Source organism: Vigna unguiculata, chromosome 5 (assembly GCF_037176805.1).
Source record: "Vigna unguiculata cultivar grain cowpea cultivar isolate G323 ecotype 2 chromosome 5, ASM3717680v1, whole genome shotgun sequence".
NCBI lineage: Eukaryota > Viridiplantae > Streptophyta > Magnoliopsida > Fabales > Fabaceae > Vigna > Vigna unguiculata.
The window spans coordinates 777171-795561 of NC_140796.1; the positions used below are offsets into that span (position 1 = coordinate 777171).

Genomic DNA, 18391 nt, shown 5'->3' on the forward strand with positions numbered 1-18391 from the left:
GAGAAGAGAAGAGAGCATGAGTATCTCTTTATTTATAGGTGTGAACAGAGACAGACATAGATATGATGATTCCCTGGTGAATACAGGATGTGTATACACCGTACGTACGTATTCAGCTCTAGAAACTCTTACAACACATCCAAAGACACAGCAAAGTATATAATACGATAGAAACGTATTGAAGCTTAATTTATACGCAGTATAAATTAAACTGTGTTATTGAATTTGTTTGTATATGTATTTAGCATTTTGGTTTGGTAACGCCGCAACTACTAAGGACCTTTATGGCACCAGGAGAATTGACGTACTGCCTAAGGGACGGGTTTTTTATGTAACCGCATAAGCATGGCTTTTGCTCCTTCAGCTTGGTACAGCAAGCCCCTGAGGGTGGAGAGCTGCTGCTGATTGCTGCAGCACATGGCGATAATTCGGTTGGGGTGCAAGTTACAGCCTCAGCCACAGGTCCCACATCGATCAGAAACAGTGCCAGAACCACCACTGCACACACAACCGACATCTTCATCTTCATCGTCATCTTCCTAAAACAACAACACAGAGAACAAAGCCTGGTTTCTTAATGCTCAACTCACTAACACTCACACTCATACAATGTGGCAGTGGAAGAGTTATATATATATAAGAAGCGAAGTGAAAAGAGAGTGGGTGTGGTTTCAATTAATAATGATGGAGTGTATCGGTGGGAAGTGAATGGGAATGACCCCACCACATTAATGGGAGGGGCGTTGGGATGATATTATTACTTACAATTATTTTGCATTAACACCACCGAAAATTTCGTGGCATTCACTAGTGGTTTCTGTGTAATCGCACCACTAACATCACCTTAATTTCAATGCAATGGACCCTACGTGTTTCGTAAGTACTATGAAATTCTCGCACCCAGATATCTCTATACTTAATGTAATTCCGAGGTGGGCTTCCTAGGTAATTCTCTTTTGGGGTTATTTATTTCATATGGAAAAAAATTGTTTCACGTCAAAAATAACCATATTACAACTTTTCTTTATGGGTAAACTCATTATAAAAAGAGTGAAATTTTGTATTTGTAAACATATATATATATATATATATATATATATATATATATATATATAAGAACAGAAAATGCTAATGCCAGATAGATGTGAAATGTTGATCGTTGAATTATCTAGAATCGTTAAAGTAGATCAAAATCCGTGGACTAACTCGGTCCACTACAGGTTTGGATTGAGTTGAATTAAAATTCTTTTACAAATTTTAATACAGATTAATACCCGACCTACCAAGAATCCAGCTCATTTGAATTGAATCTGTGGTAAGCTGGGTTGGCCTACCAACTCATATAGTCACACACACTATGTTGGATTTTATAATGTTGAACTATTTTTTTAACCAAACAAGTTGGCAAATGAATTATCATTGTTTGGTATAAAGTTTGATATGTTTCCATTATAGTTTTAATCTTTTAAAAAACGTTTTAGTGGATTTAGTACTTTTATATGATTCAAACTTTGATACTAATTATTAGATTAAGTGTTCATTATTAAATTAAAAAATATAATTGATAATAGATGTTTTTTTTTGTCTTTACTTATTAATATTTTGTTGGTGGGAAAAATTGAATTTATAAATTCTTTTGTTCTCTCTTCTAAACGTACCAAATTAACCTTATAATTTCTAAGTGTTACTAAGATCGTCAAATCCATAATCTTTCATACTCTTTTTTTCAACTTTTATCGCTAACTATTTTGTAACTTTTTATAATTGATAATAATAACTCGAGTTACCTTTTTTTTCCTCTGTGACAAAATAAGTGATGTACTTTACACCATTTTTATCATCGTTTTATAATATTACTCAAAATATAATACTATATTTAGAAACTATAGAAGAAACTTCTCTTTTAGTTTTTAAAGCCACACCTTTAAGACACTAGTCAAATAAAAATGTGTTTATTAAATTACTGGCGATACGAAGAGGAAAAACAATAACTTGTTCAGAAAAGATAAATGATAGCTCTATTAGTTCATTTATTCCTTATTTGAAGATGACACACTAGGAATTTTTTTAGTGAAGAATTTTTCTTAGTTAAACATGCATTGCTATTGAATTTACTTCTCCGAAGTTTAATTATTGATGATAAAAGTAATAATTAATATTATGTATAAAATGAATTTTGAATTTATTAAAAAGGTTATATAATAACATATCCAACATATAGTCGTTTTACTAACTTCAGTTTCTTGAATAAAATATCAAGTGTGTCGTCCGAGTAGAAAAATGTCGGCATCTCATTAAAAAGAAGTGAACATAAATTACCAAAAAAAAAATAGTTATTAATAAAGTTGTGAACATTTTGTTGCTTATAATATATATTATCATATTTCAGAAGTTAAATATATTCTCATTCATTCAGCTGTTGCAGCGATATAATTAAAAACTTGAAAAATAAGCTCGTTTATTGACTTAATTAATACATATTTCTGTTATAAAATAGATTCAATGGAATAAAATAAATATATAAATCAAAAGACCCAGTTTACTAAATTAGCCAAAATAAAATAGGTGTCCATGTTATAGTTTAATAAATATGTGTATTTATGAAGAAGACAGGGAAGTTGTTAGCGGTTAGTTGTTGCTGTTAGTATTAGTTACAGATAACTGTGCTTCCTACTAAGCTATTCAATTTTAATAACCCATAATAATGTATACATGAATACGTGTGCCATGCCATGGGCCTGGTCTGGGCCCCCGGAATTTTTCTAAAAAATTATAAAAATAGGTTATATATTTAATATTCGTTTTCAAGTTGGTATAAATAAATAAGCTAGTAAATTATAAATACACCTAATTATTATAAGACAAAAAACTATATAAAAAATGACTTGTGAATAAATTATAAAATTTTAGAAGTGAATAAAAAGTAAAATAATAATGTGATACAAGTAATTTCCCTTATCTTTTGTTCTTTGTGTTTCTCAGGAAAGTAAAATTGGAAGCATGAGAGAATGTATGAAAGGGATAAAGAATCTTACCCTGCAAAAGGAAAGTTTCAGAGTGAAGAACACTTCTGGAAAAGAAGGAACATAAAGAGTTTTTGAGAAGGAAAGAAGAATGGAAGACACAATTAAATACTTATTTCCAAAGATTCCTTCAGTAATGTTGATGGAGGACACTGTGGAAGAGTTAAGAACAAAAAGCCAAAGACACAATAAAGGGAATGAGAAGAAAAAAAGTTAGAAAAAATGCATTATTTAATAACAATAATATGTGTTGTCGGTGACGGGTGAAAATGAATAATCTGAGGAGAAAAATATTACATGAGGATGAAATTAATTTAATAACCAAAAAGATATGTTGTTTGGTATTCCTCACACTTTAGTGTACAAACTACCTGTGTTTTAAAATTTGTTTTAATATGAATTTTACTTGAATCACTTTTAAATAACTTATATATTCGAATATGTTTTAATAATTAAAAAATATAACAATGATAAAAGTGTTATTTTGGTTTTACTTCTATTATTTTCAAACGGTTTTTTTATTTATAATTACTATGGTAAGATTAAAGCTAAAAAAGAAAAGAAAAATAATAACTAATAATTAAAGTAAAAAGGATTTCAAATTAAAATAATTATAATATAAACACATGATATCATTAAGTAATATATCTTTTATTTGATATAAATAAGGTGATCATATGTATTTTTAAGTCTTTCATATAATTTTCTTTTAATATTGTATTTGTATAAACTAAACTCTTTTTTAATTAGAGCTTATAATTTATTTATTTTTATCTTAATTTTTGATATTATAATATTTAATAATTATAAAATAAATGTTCCATATATCATAAACAAAGATTTTATCTGTAAAGATAAAAATAATAAATGTTTAACTTTTTCAATTAATAATTATCATATATTAAAATTGTATATAATTAAAAAAATACTAGTCTTTCTTTTTATCATTACACAATTCAAAAGTAACACAAAATATTTGATTTGTACATACTATAAATCCTTGTAAGTATTATCCAATCTAAAAACAATACTTATCTTAATTTATAGGCTTATTTTTGTCCCATTTGAAATGCTAAACGTTATTTTCATCTTGTCTTCCTTCTTGGCTGTTTTGGAGGCTAAACCGACACCAAATCCAAACCTAAACGCAATTATCATTAGGATCACATTCGCAATGAGTCACAAGTTCTTCTAACCACAATGTCGTTCAACAAAAAGAAACTAAAGTGAAATTGTTTCTAACCTTGTGTATTAACATCAAACAATAAGGCAAGGGAACCTCTCAAAATGTTCTTTCTCTATCCATATAAGAAATTTAGAGTTCTCTCCCAATCCATAAAATATCAGTAAAAAATCCAACACAAGTCATACGATAATTCATTGAATAATTACAAATCTACCGTGCTCATTCAAATATCTCCTCTCCCTGACACATGGCCTAATAAATTCATAATAGATCATTACACAGCAAAAATACGACAAACCTGCAGTAAAATATTTATCTATATTTTCCTCTTCTATCTAAAGAAAAATCACTGCAAAATTTTTGTTTTGTTCTTTTATATAAAATGACTATAATATTTGGGAAACAACAGTGGCCAATCTTACCTATTGAGACAAATCTTCGTTGTGTTTGTAAATATGGGAAACCACAGTGAACTTCACCAGATGTACCTGAACCAGCAAAAATATTACCATGCAGAAATACATCTTATTGATTGTGACCTTCCTCTGGGGCTTTTGCCTTGCCACGAAGCATCTCGCTGAAATTTCCCATCATGATCCGCCTGAATCTAGTGTCTTCTACTGGCGATGGTGAAGCTGCTTTGGGGGACACGGTAGCTTCTGATGATTGCTCGGCGGTTTCTTTCTTTCCGAGTAACCCACCCTCACCAAAGAAGCTGGTGACTGATGATGGAAGGCCAATATGAGCCCCCATCACCTTACTAATAGTCTCAAAAGTTCCTCCTGATCTTTCCTTCATAATAATTTCAAGGGCTTCTTTGTGTGCTGGATCCAGTGCATCTGGGTCTTTCAAGAGATTCTGTATAGCAGGCAGGAAGGAATCCCGAACACCGTTTGCAGGAAGATCTACAAGAGAAGCAATGACATGTAACGAAACAGTAAAACAATCTTTCCATGGAAAATTAAAAGTCGTATGCTAGCTCAATGGTGTAAATGAGTCCGCTTCTAAGGAGTTTGGGTTTGACTTGTAGAAAACAAGGTTGCTTAAGCTTTTGACTAATTTACTTAAAGTCAAATTTAAAGGTCTCGGCTAAAAGAATTAACAAATGGAATTAATATTTTATATTTCGTAAAAAATATTATGCAATTAATTATATTTCTCGTATCCAATTAAAATAGAACAAGTTTTATTTTTATAAATTGTCAAACAAAACAAGACAAATGGAATAAAAGAAAAATATCTATCTAGTAATCTTGAAATAAGTAGACTATGTTAGAGATTATCTTTATACCTTAAACACTATGTCAACAATAAAAATAGCTAAATAGTGTTTGTGGACACAAGATTAGTAGAATTTTTAAATGAAACCTGTGGCATCGAGAGCTCGGATTGCCTCACAAAATGCATTGGCTCGGTCCCGTCGACGCATCAAATCAGTTGCTGAGTTTGGCGTAGCTGTAAGTTGGGAAATCTTGGACAAAAGATGTATGTCAAGTTAAAGAGAAACAGCAAAAATTCAGAGATCTTGGAAGCCAACAAAATACGAGAAATTAGGTAAATGAGACTATGGTTGACATCAAGCAATTTTTCCAAGCATAATTTATTTATAAACAAGGTTAAGGATATAATCTCTAAGTCTTTCAGTTGTATGTGGTACCGCAACCACCAATGCGCGAATAACAGCAATAGTAGCTTCATGGGAACCATCTTCAAGAAATGCATCCATTTGAACGCGTATCTTGTCAACGATCTGGAAGATATTTTATTGGATCAGCAATTTGAAACGAGGAGCATAACATCATAATTTAATCAGAAAACAGGGAGAAATGTTAATGATGATTACCATGTCATTTTTGAAGTGTTGAGCCACGGCACCAAATACATCTATGCTAGCATACTTAACATTCAGGTTTTGGTCAGATCCAAGAGTAACTAGGGCAGGCAAAACATGAGTTGAAGCAACCTTTGCATCAATGTATGGCACCTACGAATGAATACTGCTGCGTTAGTTTTGGCAATTGTATGAGATGCAACCAGGTGTTAAGGAAGCATAAGCTTACAATAACTTTCAGAAGCTTAGCAGCATTTATTTTCATGCTCGCATTTGAGCTGACAACCATCTCCCATAGTATATTAACTATCATACCATGGTTTACTTCATATATGCTGCATTACGGAGGATGCTCATTATGAGTATTGGAAAACAATACAATAAATTTTAAGAATGTTTATGGTGCTAAAATCATACCAAATGAAGCGGATAGCATTAATAATCTCAGGAATGTGCTTGGTTGATGGATTCTGCACGGAATTATCTTCAAGTAGCAGCTTCCTCAAATATTTAGCTAATTGTTCATGTTTTCCAGGAGCACCCAAAACCCCAGCCAATAGAAGCGGAAGGACACACATTGTAGAGAGCCTAGCGGCGACAGCAGATCTTGGTCTCAAACCTGCAAGTGAAAAGTCAAATACATAGTAATTATGTCAAAAAAATCACAAATCTATTGAATTATCGGATACCTTTAATTTTTGAATGGATGGAAGTGGGTAAAAATGCCAAATCAGCATCATCTCCAACCGCTATTAAGAATACTGGTAGCATTATGCATGTATTATAGGAATCCCCAAAACTTTCAGAAACAACTATCAGAAACTGCATTCAAATGAGTAATGTAAGTGAAAGCTCAGAAATAACTATAATCAAACTTTGTTCAGAAGTTCTACAAAATAACTAATTATAAAACTTCAAAAGAGAGGTAAGTGACCTTTGAAATTCGACTTCTTAAATTATCTTCTTTCTGAGGTAACAGGCAAGCTAGTTGTATCAAATTAGGAAAACATTCAACATGCATCCATTCAAAGGCATCCCATTCAACTTCCCCTCTAACAAAAATGGAAATCATTCAGGATCAGTAACAGTTTAGACAGTGCAGTCATACAAAGTTTATCCTCAGCAGTGTATGGAAATGTGCTAGGCATGTCCGGAAGAATGCATAATCGCATAAAGATTTCAACGTGAATCACTCAGATGGTAGGATGTGACATAAAGACTATAGGTCATTGGCATAAGCCATTCTTGCTAAGCTTACCTAGCATACAATTCAAGCAAAGCAGTAGGTAGCACAGTTTGGATCGTTTCTGGAGTGGATGAAAAGGGGCATGTCTCAATTACTTTCTTGTGCACCAAAGCAAGCAATTCTGTCAGCATTCTCAACAGAATATCTATATTCCAGCGTTCTCTTTCACCCAAAACACGAAGATTTGACTCAACAGATCCTTCAACCCCAGAAAGAGGTGGGCAACGCTGCAGATTGGGGCAATGATTTCCACTTTATAAAAATAGTACTAATCAAGAATGAAATTCTTAGTAACAAGGGTGCAATGACATTACAAAGTCAAACAAATACCAGGGCAGAGTTTATAATATGAGAAAGCAAAACTCTCAAAACATGATCTAGTTTGTTTCCCCACTTCAAAACTGCAGGAACCAATTCCGTGAGAGCCGCTTCCACCACCACTCCTGATGGGTCGCACACCAATTGAAACATCATATCCTCCACCTATACAGAAAAAATACAGACTTGGAGCAACTTTTAATCTTTATTATAATTATTATTCTTTTTCTTTTTAGAAATTACTGTCATATTATGGTAATGGTAAAAGGCTCCATTCCCTAGACCATGTCTTGTCAACCTGTTCTAGAGCTTACATTGTAGCCAAGTCTCAAGTCAGAAACCTTCTCCATGATTGCCTCGAAGCAAATATAGTGAGGCTGACCTTGAAATATTTATCTATGTTTGGGAAAAGTGGAAGAAGCATGGCCAGATTATGAGCAGCAGCCTCGCGAACTACACTAGCAGAATCTTCTATTAGTTGCTGTACAATGGATAAAATAAGAGAATCTCGAATCTCTGGTCGTACAAAATCTGCAAGCTCTCCACATGATTGAGCAACAAGCAGTCTACGCTCCTCATATGTGTGACTGATCTAAAAATCATAACAATTAAAAAATGAAAACCTTGTTCCAAATTCAGAATGGCAAAGAGTAAGTTGAAAATTGAGGCTACAATATACTTGTTCCCAACACTGCGGAAGCAATTCTGTTTCTGTTCTCATCTCTCCAACATTTTTTGCAAGGCTGACACATGCCTGAAACAACAACAGTGAAATTCAAAGTTGCACTCAATCATGCATTGGAACAAGTTAAGAAAAAATCACAACATACATCCATTATTATTCGTCTTTGTTGTTCATCAGGACGCTTTATTAAATTAAACAATGTGTGGGTCAAAGAATCTCGAGTGCTGCTATCTGGGTGACGCTCAATTGCGCACATTATTAGGGGAAGGAGCTCCTGCAACCAAAGAAAACTGATGCAGCCAATATTGTACAGTGAACAAGTTAAATAAATGTATGGAGAAGCAAACCTCTCTATGGTTGATCAAGACATAAGGAACAATTTTAGGCAAAGCATCTGCAAGTATCTGAATGGTTCCTAACCCCTGTTAAAATTCAAATATATATATATAAGAAAAAAAATAATGAATACATAATAACATAGACAAAGACCTCTTTCGGTAAAAATTTAGTCAATTCTGACTCTTCCTTTTTTTTTTTATATAAAGAGGGATAGATTTTTATCTTAATAATTTTCAGAGTTACTATAGAACTCGCAATGGAGACCAGCAAAAGTATTCCTAGTTCACCCTTTTTAACATGAACAAGTCCTAAGTCCTGACCAAAACTTAACATCATTTCTTCAGGCTCACTTATTCAAAAAGGTAAGCAATATGAAACCAATTAATGATGTTTAAGGATTTCCCCAAAACAAGAGTACAATGAACTTACTGTCCTTTCAGATATTGCTTCATCATTCACACTGTCTGATTTTACAAGTAAGCTGCTATCCACTGCTTGTAGCCCAACATTTTGTTCAGAGACGTTTTTTATATTTTCAACAACACTGTTTGTATCTGCAGGATGAAATAGCTCAGGCAATGTATCCTCATGTTTATCGTCATACTGATTAAGAGGCTGAACAACTGGTGATTGAGCATTTCCGTTGTGTTCAACACCCAAATCCACATCAACACTGTTAGAGACTTCACCTCGGTCATCACGAATCTCAACTGCTTTATCATCAGTCTGCAAATTTCCATTTTCAGAACCAACAAAATTTTCAGATTCAGGACCTTTTATATTTTTTTCCTTCAACCATTCATTTTCCTTCTGCAATTTCTTAATTTCTTCCTTGTACTTCTCCAGAGATTCAGATTGAACATTGTCAGTGTCACTGACAACTAGATTATTTCCCAATTGAGACCCTTCCATATGCATTTTCAGGGAAGTGATCTCAGCTCTGCAATCACTGAGTTCCTTTCTTTGGTGCTCCAAGGATTGCTTCAAAACGTGCACCTGAAAAGTTAAATTATTATAACAATATCTTTATTTGAAAATATAGACATTGTTTGTAAGCTTCTTTTAATATAAGAAGGCATTACCTGGTTCTCTTTGTCTTTAAGATCTTTCTGCATTGCATCCAAGGACTTAGTTAACGTTACTACTAGAGCTTCTGCCAAATCTTTGTTCTTCGACAAGTTCTCATTTTCTTGATTTAGACTCTTATTTGCATTCCGCAATGTTTCATTTTCTCTAAGTAGGGAAAATTTTTCCTGCATTAGCATCCATGTTTGATTCAGCAGAAACAGTGACTTGCAACGAACATTATAGGATTAATTTGGTAAAAATATTTACCTAAATCTTCAAAAGAACAAATAAAAGTCAATTCAAAATAACCAATGCCTAAAAAATATAGAGAATTAATTCCACCTACTAAAAGCAGGAATTCTTAAATTAAATTGCAAAGGAAATACTTCCTCTAAAAAACTTGTCTCCACAGAACTATTTTTTTAGAGAAAAGAGACTACAAAAAGGGAGACAGATTGTCAAGCCTCAGAAGTCATAAGTATCAAAACAAATCTGCTAGACATTCCTATTCAGGTGAGGGCTAAAAATGGATTTATTTTAGCTATATCAAACTTGCAGATGTGGGAACTGGTGCAAGAAGCATGTTGGTAAAGTTGGTGGCTGTGGGTGATAAGGGAAGATGGGAGAAATGGGAAAGGGGAAGTTTTCCTGCTGATTTTTGTTTTCTTTGTCAATTGCTACACTTTCTTCATATTGGCCTCGTAATCAGAGTGCTGCTCTGAGGTTTTCTCTATTAATCCACAGTAACCTCAGTTCCTATCAACATCACCGAAAGATCTGTAGATAATGGCATACAACATTTTCAAATATTTTCGGCCACAATTTTAAAATCCATGCAGACTGATCAGTTGAACTTGAAAATCAATCATCTAGTTAGCTGAGAAGTTACTCCAACCATTGTACCTTTGAAAACCTAACAGCATTTGGGATAGTTGGTCGATGACAGATAACATATAGAATTCATGTATTAAAGAAAACCCTGTGATGTTTGCAACCACAAGTTTAAAAGGTTGGATTATAGTTTCAAAACTCTGACAGATCATAAAAATAAGTACACGAGTTGTAAACACATGCCCCACTCATACTAATTTTAACCATAAACTAATAATACCAACCCTATCACTTAAACATCAATCATCAGCAAAAACTAACATAATGATAGAAGAAGGAAAAGGCACACATAAACCTACAAATTCACGGTACATGATATAAAACCCACCAAACGAAAGATTAAAAAGTCAAGCGGAGCATAGCCATAAAATATGTCAGACAATTTCTCAGCACTATTCTTTCTTGATTAAAATCTCAGCACTAGTTAGCATGCAATGAGAAACATTCTGATACAATAAAGATAAAAAGAAAAATTACCTCAGCAGCCTCTGATGTTGATGAAAGATAGTGATAATAATAATGGCGTAAGGCATCAGGTACAGATGCCGGTGTGTTGTGCCAATTGTCCAAATCCTGGTCTGTAACCTACAGCAACAGTTACAGCAGATCAAATTAGTGCTCAAGTTAGGCCAAAGAATTGCCCAGGCAAACAAAATGTGGCATACTGACTTTTCAAAAACATATCCACCACATATAATTAGAAATTCTCGTTCCGACTACTCTATAAAACATCTTCTTTCTTTCTCCTTCTTCTCTCTCTAAAATCAACAAGATCTTTGACACATATCACACACAATATCAATCCTATATTATTATTCAGAATCTCTCCTTTCCTTTGCCATTAAGCTAAAGGAGATTAATATCTTTTTTTATGTTTGTTCAAGATGTGTCCAACAATGTGTTATCATATATTCCTGTACGATAACACATTTGGTACATCTTGAACAAACATAAAAAAAAAGAACATTAATCTCCTTTAGCTTCCGTTTTAGTTTCTTGGGGGAAACAGCACAGATATAGCAGGACATTCAATGAAAAATAGATAAAATGACAAAAATATTCCATCATAAAGTAAAAGAAAATAAAACCGAAAGAACTAGAAATACGAAACAGGACCCATAAATCTCAATGAAATTGCAACCTCATCTAGCTAGTTGCTTAAGTTCTTTGGGTTTTTTATTCCCTTATATAGCATATGGATAAGACTGCTCCCCTCTGATTTTTATACACGTTGGTTAAGTTTAATGGGAAAAATTAAGTGTAGAACCATCATTTTAATTCATGATGTGACTGAGACTAATTCCTCATGCCTCATGGTCCATAACAAAGCAACTACAGCTGCTGCCAGTGTCACCACTTTAATTCCCAATTGCAAACCAAAAAAGGTAAAGGACAAAAGTATCCAAAACTGAAATCCTACGAAAGGAAAACAAGAAAAAACATATTGGGGGGAATCATAAAGTCACAGAAAGGGGGGATACAGCCAATACAGAAGTACCAACCTCTTCATAAAATGTCATTGCAGTAAGACGGTATCCGGCTAAAAGCAAATACTCCTTTACAGCACAGTTAAGATCTTGACGTTCTGTTTCTTTTAATGACCCCAAATCGGTGGAAAAAAATTTCTTCTTTTGTTCAATTTTCTGCCCATCGTTTACTGAAACATCTCCACTTAATTTTTCAGCTGCTTCAAAAAAGAAAAGCATTGAAGAATAAATTAAGAGAAATATCAAGTATTCCAAGCTGTACTACATTTTAACAAAAAAGAAGAATTTACGAAAGAGGAGAAATAAAGAAGAGCTGGATGGAGCATGTAAGATATCTCCTACAAAGCCAAATTGCATCATAAGACAAAATGTAGTGGGTGTCAACAAACTATAAATGGGTTTGCTTCTGCAAAATATTGATTTTGGGAATATATTAACCAAGATTAAACTAGAACTGATAACTCAGCAATGTAGCAGTATTATTTACAACAGATTTATATGTAGGTAACTGCAAGTCACTCAGTCTTGTGATTACTTCATTTGTTCATCGAAAACTTGCACCAGCCCACTATTCTTTGTTCCACACGTCATCATCTACAACCTTTTGAATGCAGACTACAATCTCTTACACAATTTTGAACACAGTTTTAAGTAACTTCTTTGAATACTCTCTCCATGCCAAATCGTGTTATTAGTGGCAGAAAGTGAAAAATCAAAAAACTGTCATAACTAAAGGCAACCAACACAATCATATATATTTTAATGTGAAATGTATGACATTGAAGGCTAATTCAATAACAAAACTTAAAAATAATCAATATCTTGAAAAGAAGAGAAAAGAAAAGATACCATTTAGTTCATTAAGGTTTTCTGCCTTCTTCTGCAACTCACTCTTGAGTTTTAAGATGTCTTCTTGAGCCAAACGCAATTCATAATCACTGATAGCTAACTTTTCTACTGCTGCTTCTTTCTCTTCCAACAAAGTTTGAGCATCAGCCACTGCATTGCAAGAATGAAAATCAAGAAGACAGTACATCATAGCTCATAAGTTATGGATAGAATATATATGCTTTACGGAGCTCAACTCCCCGTAGATTGCACAACAGACAAAATCAAAGTCCGCATTAACGAAATCAAAAGTGTATTTCCCATAAAATGAACCAGTAAATTTGATATATCACGTTAATCCATACCTAAATATCACATGTACTTGAGAATGACTTAATGTATGATTCTAATCTCCCACAAAAAAGACCGCAATCATTCTTAACTTCTACTTCTGTTTCCTCCATTCCAAATTGAAACTCTCTTCTAATCAACCACGCATATCATCGTTTTCGGTTTTAAAGATCTATTCTAACTCAAAAAATTTCATAAGCACAAAATACATATCATTCACTAGTATAAGCATAATAATCAATTCATACATGCATACACACACGTGCATACATACATACATACATCCATTCCTATAGTTTACCAGCACCAGAACGAGCCGGCAATCAGAAAACGTAAATTGCAGCAGTGAAGGTGTGTGCCTCACAGAATTCATTTAGAGGAAATTGAAAAGAGCGAAAAACGACCTCGGAGAGTGCTGAGGCGAGAGATGAGATCGGGAGGGAAGAGAGAGGGATCGGAGAAGTACTGTTTGAGGCGAATGGCCTGGTCGTCGCGGCCGTCGTCGAGAAGCTCGTGAAGAAGCTCGAATGCGGTGAGAACGTAATTCTCCTCCAACAGAAAGTTCACCACGCAATTGCACAGCGACGATCTTTCCACGTCCATTTTCTTCTTCTTACCAAATCCTCAGATCAAAACCCTCTCTCAATCGCTCACTCTCTGATCTGAGGCCATTCAATCGAACACCACACTGTGACTCAGATCGTGTCGTGCTTTCAACTTCCAACACTGTGCTACCGCGCCGAAATCTCACGTGTTTATTTTTTCTTTATATTTTGCTCACACCACAATCGTGAACTGATTAAAAGGAAAAAAAAAAAACAAATAATGTTAACTATGTCTCAAATGATTAACTTTCACCCTCGCGTGGAATTTATGTTTTAGTTTCATTTCTACTCTTCAAAAGTTTCACTTCAATGTGTTAAAAGTGATTTTATGTAGATTGCTCCTTTCTCTTACGTTTTTTTGCACAAATAAAAATTAGCACTGTAATTCTTTTATCACTGCAATTATATATATTTTGATTGAAAATTTTTCTCTGCTTGTTTATGATATGTAGTTACACACTTAATTTCTCTGGAAAAATCGTTAGCTCTGCTAAGATTTTTTGAGTTCTAACGAATGAGGTTATGAACTTGTTGAAAACGCGTGGACCAAGATGTGAAACAAAAACAAGAAAAACATTTCCTCAAAACACAAGTCTTAAAGAAACCTCTGGTTCACATTTTATCTGTCTCGTGATTATTACGTAACATTTTAAGAAAATAAATTTATTGATATTTCCAATTTCAACGTTAAAGAAACCTATAGTACATGCTTAACCTTTCTAGATAAAATATTGAATTAATTTCTCAGGAATAATTATTAACCAAACATATATTCTATACGAAAATAACAATCTATTAATATTATACAGATTAAAAGTTCAGAACCATAACAAAGATGGCTTTTATTTCTCACAGAATATTTTGTCGGTGTCAATATACTGCAGTTAAAAAGAAAGACAAACATGTCGATCTTAACAACAAGTGGTCATTATCTAAACTAAGGTTACTAAATTACTATAAATAATTTTATGATACCCAATTTATTTCCAACAGGTGTTGTGTTGGATGGGACATGCCACCTTAAAATATTAATATCTCGACCAAGTTTGATGGTGTTGCATTTGAAGATGTGGAGAATACTTGGCCAATGATTTATTGTGGCAAGGCTTATACACTCTTGTTTAGTATATAGTAAGGAACAACTTTAGAAAGAGTGGGTGTGATTGATTGCTACAAGGACATTCCAAAGCTATGACAAAAAGTAAAACTGTTTTGTTGCAGAGTTTTGTTTTGTTCAGATTCAATGCTGTTTAATGGTTTTGACGGCATTCATTTAAATCTCACCTTCATTTTCTGCATCCCCTTTATAATTTTTCAGGGATCTTAGTAAAAAGCTTAAACAAAACTCTATTAAGGCACAATTTTCCATTTTTTTTACTAGCAGAAACTCTGCTACCACTATGATATAAGAGACAAACGAGTGAAGATGAAAAGTTCGTGGTCCCAATGCATGTTTGAAAAACAAAAAATTGGGACCTGAAAATGTAACCAGAAAAAATCTATAAAGAAACAAGAAAGGGACAAGAAGCGATGTGTCCAATTCCAATACCAGCCAGTCATCGATATACTCCCTCCATCTTCTTGTTACTTACGTTCTTTGTTTTGGCCATTTGAGCACAGAATTCTCAGCCACAACATTTGCCTTAACTTTTTAGTTTTTCATCAAACCAACCAACAAGCACAGCCTCAGGTATGCACTTGCTTCCTTTGTCATATTTTTTTTTTCTGTATCACTGTTTACATGTCACACAGTGGCTCCTAGTTTTGGTAACAGAAAGAATTTGTTTTATGTTGGTGTTTCTTAAATTTAAGCAAAAATTGCTGATACCTTGGCTATAGCAGATGGATGGTAGCAGAAGTGTTGGATCAGTTAAAGCTACTGTTAACTTCTATGATGATAAGGTATATTCAGCTCCAAAGAACATTCTTCTATTAAATCTTAATTTATTTTATTTCATTTTTCATTCACATGATTCTCAGAGGCCATCTTCAAGAACAAGGGAACTCCAGAGAGCAAGATGGGATATTGGGAGGTACAAAGAGAGTAAATGGAGTGCAGAGTCTGCAAAAGCACATGCGGAATCTGAGCTTTCGAATGCAAAAAAGACAGTGAAACATCTTTCTTCTAAGATTGAGGAGTCAAGTTTCAATGCAAAAACGCAAAGGAGAGATGTAGAGGCACTAGAGAAGAAGGGGAAGGAACAGCATGGGGCAATGGTTGTTGCAAAGAGGAACGAGAAGAATGAGTATGAACAGGTCATGAGAGAGTTGGAATATCTCAAAAAGGAATTGTTCAAGCTTAAGCTTGATGTGGCTTCGATACTGGAAGAAAAATCGCGTGCAGAGAAGGAAATCGAAGCGTCAAACTCGAAGATGCTCTCGTGTTTAACAACTGCAGAAGAACTCAGGAAGGAGATTGAGGAGGCCAATGAGGAACAAGTACTTGCTGAACTGGCGAGGATTGAGGCTTTGAAAGAACTTGCAGATATTGAAGCCCGGAGAGAACAGGAAGCAAATGAATTTTCAATCAAATTGGAAAGCGCAAGGAAAAAGTTGAGGGATGCCAGAGAAGAGATTGATGAGTCAAAGGAGCTTGAAATTAAATTGGCTATAACATTATCAGATGTTGATCTCTTGCTGAATGAGTATAAGTCAGCTAAAGAAATTGAGAAAAGGGTTGAAGGAGATGGGAGTGTGAAGCACTTGGAAGAAAGTTTCAGGGAAGGGGAGGAATCAGAAGACGCTATATTGTTGAAGACTATAACAGAAGAATTAGAAGCAGCGAGGAAAGAATTAGCTTTGGTTAAAGAAGAAGGTTTTCAGTTTATGGCTTCCATGGATGTCATCAGAAACGAGCTTAAGCATGTCTCTGCTGAAACAGATAGATTAAGGAAGAACGAAGGGAAAGTGGATTCAACAGTTCAAGTTCTCAATTCAAAGATATTGAGAGCGAATTCTAAATTAGAAGCTGTGTCTGCTGCAGAAGTCAAGGCCAGATCCATAGTCACGAGTCTGTCTCATACTCTTGAAAAACTCAAGACAGAAACAGAAGAAGCAAGAAAGGAAAATGAGCATGTAAGCAAAGAGGTCACAGCTACCAAGGAAGAGATTCAAAAAGTTGAGTTTGAAATAGACATGACAGAGGAAAGATTGCAAGGTGTGATGCAAGAGCTAGAAGTAGCCAAAGCTTCTGAAGTTGTAGCGCTAGAGAAGCTCAAAACTCTCACTGAAACTACCATGAGAGAAAGAGCTTTGAAAGCACAGCATAGTTCCTTGATTACCATCTCAAAATTTGAGTATGAGTATCTGAAAAATCATGCAGCTTCAGCAGAAGAAGTTGCGGATAAAAAAGTAGCAGCAGCTGAGGCATGGATTGAAGCTCTGAAGGCCAGTGAGAAGGAAATACTGATAGAAACAAAAATAGTTCAGAGAGAACTGAAAGAAACAAAACTGGAGCAGGAGCTGAAGGTTTACACCAAAGAGAGGTTGGTTTCAAGAAGAGTGAGTAGTGAGGAGTTTGAGAATTGGCCAAGAAAACGAGAGAAGAGTTCATCCAAGAACTTCCCGAGAGCCATGTCTAGAAAAAGCATCAAACTCAATGGCACTATTACTCCTGCAAGAGGAACAAAGTTTCAGAAGAATGCTTCACCTGTAGTTAGACTTATCAGTCCTTTTACCATTAAGAAGAGAAAGAAGGTAATACCAAATTTGACAAAGCTTTTCAGAGGCAAGAGAAACTCTAGGAATACATAGTGAATCAAAATAGACAAATTCATAATCTCTGCTACAATTTAGAAGCAGAGAAGAGTGTTTGTGTCTATTAGTGACTGCTATGTGTAATTCACATCACAGTGTTCATTTTCTCACTGTGTTCTTTCTTCTCTTTTCACAGTATCATTCCCAGATGGTTCAAGTGTTTCTCATCATTGTTCTATCCATATCCATATCAAGGATAAAGGATTCTACTACCAAAAGACTTTTTGATTTTGAAATTGTAGAAAATATTTGATGATTGATGCATGTGTGATGATATTTGGAATACTTGACTCTTTAATCACAAGAATATTAGAAATAATCAAATCACACTCATGTGAAGTTGAAGATTTGAAATCCAAATTTGATTTGAAAATAGTTCTAGCAACGAAATTAGTAGAAGAACAAATGGGGTATAAAATGTTGAAAGTTATGATTGTAAAGTGTTTGTTTTTTCTATTGGAGATTCTACACTTAAAAATGCTACTAAAGTATACAAATACATAAATAAATTAAATTTTATCTTATAAACTATTTTTTATAAAGTTAAATTTATAACTCTTTTTAAGAATGATAATATTAAAACTCACTTGTTGTATTGAATAGTGATGATAATATTAAAACTATTCATTTTTTTTCTTTTTTTTTTCTTAGTAGTATTAAATGTTATATTTTTAGTTTATTCCAAATCTTTAAAATTTTAGTGACCCACAACCAATGTGTTTTCTCTGGTCCCCAAAATTTTAATAAAGGCTTTTTCATCTATCCTTCAAAAAGTTT

The 18391-nt window shown here is 33.8% G+C and overlaps 3 protein-coding genes across 9 annotated transcripts; 1 reads left to right on the forward strand and 2 right to left on the reverse strand.

Moving 5' to 3' along the window:
• Window positions 1-2: 2 nt before the first annotated feature.
• Window positions 3-618, reverse strand: LOC114183238 (putative non-specific lipid-transfer protein AKCS9). Its single transcript, XM_028070173.2, has one exon. The coding sequence runs from the start codon at window positions 533-535 to the stop codon at window positions 242-244; it is 294 nt and encodes a 97-aa protein (XP_027925974.1). The 5' UTR covers window positions 536-618; the 3' UTR covers window positions 3-241.
• A 3712-nt stretch (window positions 619-4330) lies between these two features.
• Window positions 4331-14055, reverse strand: LOC114184912 (HEAT repeat-containing protein). 2 transcript variants are annotated; one of them, XM_085673879.1, is made up of 20 exons: window positions 13658-14055; window positions 12924-13073; window positions 12090-12274; window positions 11065-11172; window positions 9711-9881; window positions 9058-9624; window positions 8637-8711; window positions 8435-8563; window positions 8284-8358; window positions 7987-8196; window positions 7617-7769; window positions 7299-7513; window positions 6975-7092; window positions 6730-6862; window positions 6458-6659; window positions 6270-6375; window positions 6053-6193; window positions 5834-5959; window positions 5578-5692; window positions 4331-5114 (listed from the first exon to the last, which is right to left on the reverse strand). In XM_085673879.1, the coding sequence occupies exons 1-20, from the start codon at window positions 13854-13856 to the stop codon at window positions 4735-4737; spliced, it is 3558 nt and encodes a 1185-aa protein (XP_085530005.1). In that variant the 5' UTR covers window positions 13857-14055; the 3' UTR covers window positions 4331-4734. The 2 variants fall into 2 exon arrangements, with proteins under 2 accessions (XP_085530005.1, XP_085530006.1); XM_085673880.1 differs by having other exon boundaries at window positions 12090-12271; window positions 13658-14054.
• A 1315-nt stretch (window positions 14056-15370) lies between these two features.
• On the forward strand, window positions 15371-17872 carry LOC114183303 (protein PLASTID MOVEMENT IMPAIRED 2). Of its 6 annotated transcripts, none has more exons than XM_028070274.2 (3): window positions 15375-15548; window positions 15698-15760; window positions 15839-17872. In XM_028070274.2, the coding sequence occupies exons 2-3, from the start codon at window positions 15701-15703 to the stop codon at window positions 17609-17611; spliced, it is 1833 nt and encodes a 610-aa protein (XP_027926075.1). In that variant the 5' UTR covers window positions 15375-15548; window positions 15698-15700; the 3' UTR covers window positions 17612-17872. The 6 variants fall into 6 exon arrangements, with proteins under 6 accessions (XP_085529337.1, XP_085529336.1, XP_085529335.1 ...); XM_028070275.2 differs by having other exon boundaries at window positions 15382-15548; window positions 15671-15760; XM_028070273.2 differs by having other exon boundaries at window positions 15383-15548; window positions 15701-15760.
• The last annotated feature ends 519 nt before the right edge of the window (window positions 17873-18391 follow it).

What these genes read in the sequence shown, in the direction of transcription:
- LOC114183238 (XM_028070173.2), bottom strand. Translation starts at nt 535, where the DNA reads ATGACGATGAAGATGAAGATGTCGGTTGTGTGTGCAGTGGTGGTTCTG.
- LOC114184912 (XM_085673879.1), bottom strand. Translation starts at nt 13,856, where the DNA reads ATGGACGTGGAAAGATCGTCGCTGTGCAATTGCGTGGTGAACTTTCTG. An exon ending in TCTTGATCAACCATAGAGAG is followed by an intron (nt 8,564 to 8,636) that starts GTTTGCTTCTCC and finishes CTTTGGTTGCAG; the next exon opens with GAGCTCCTTCCCCTAATAAT. An exon ending in CCGAGCTCTCGATGCCACAG is followed by an intron (nt 5,115 to 5,577) that starts GTTTCATTTAAA and finishes CTTCTCTTGTAG; the next exon opens with ATCTTCCTGCAAACGGTGTT.
- LOC114183303 (XM_085673211.1), top strand. Translation starts at nt 15,701, where the DNA reads ATGGATGGTAGCAGAAGTGTTGGATCAGTTAAAGCTACTGTTAACTTC.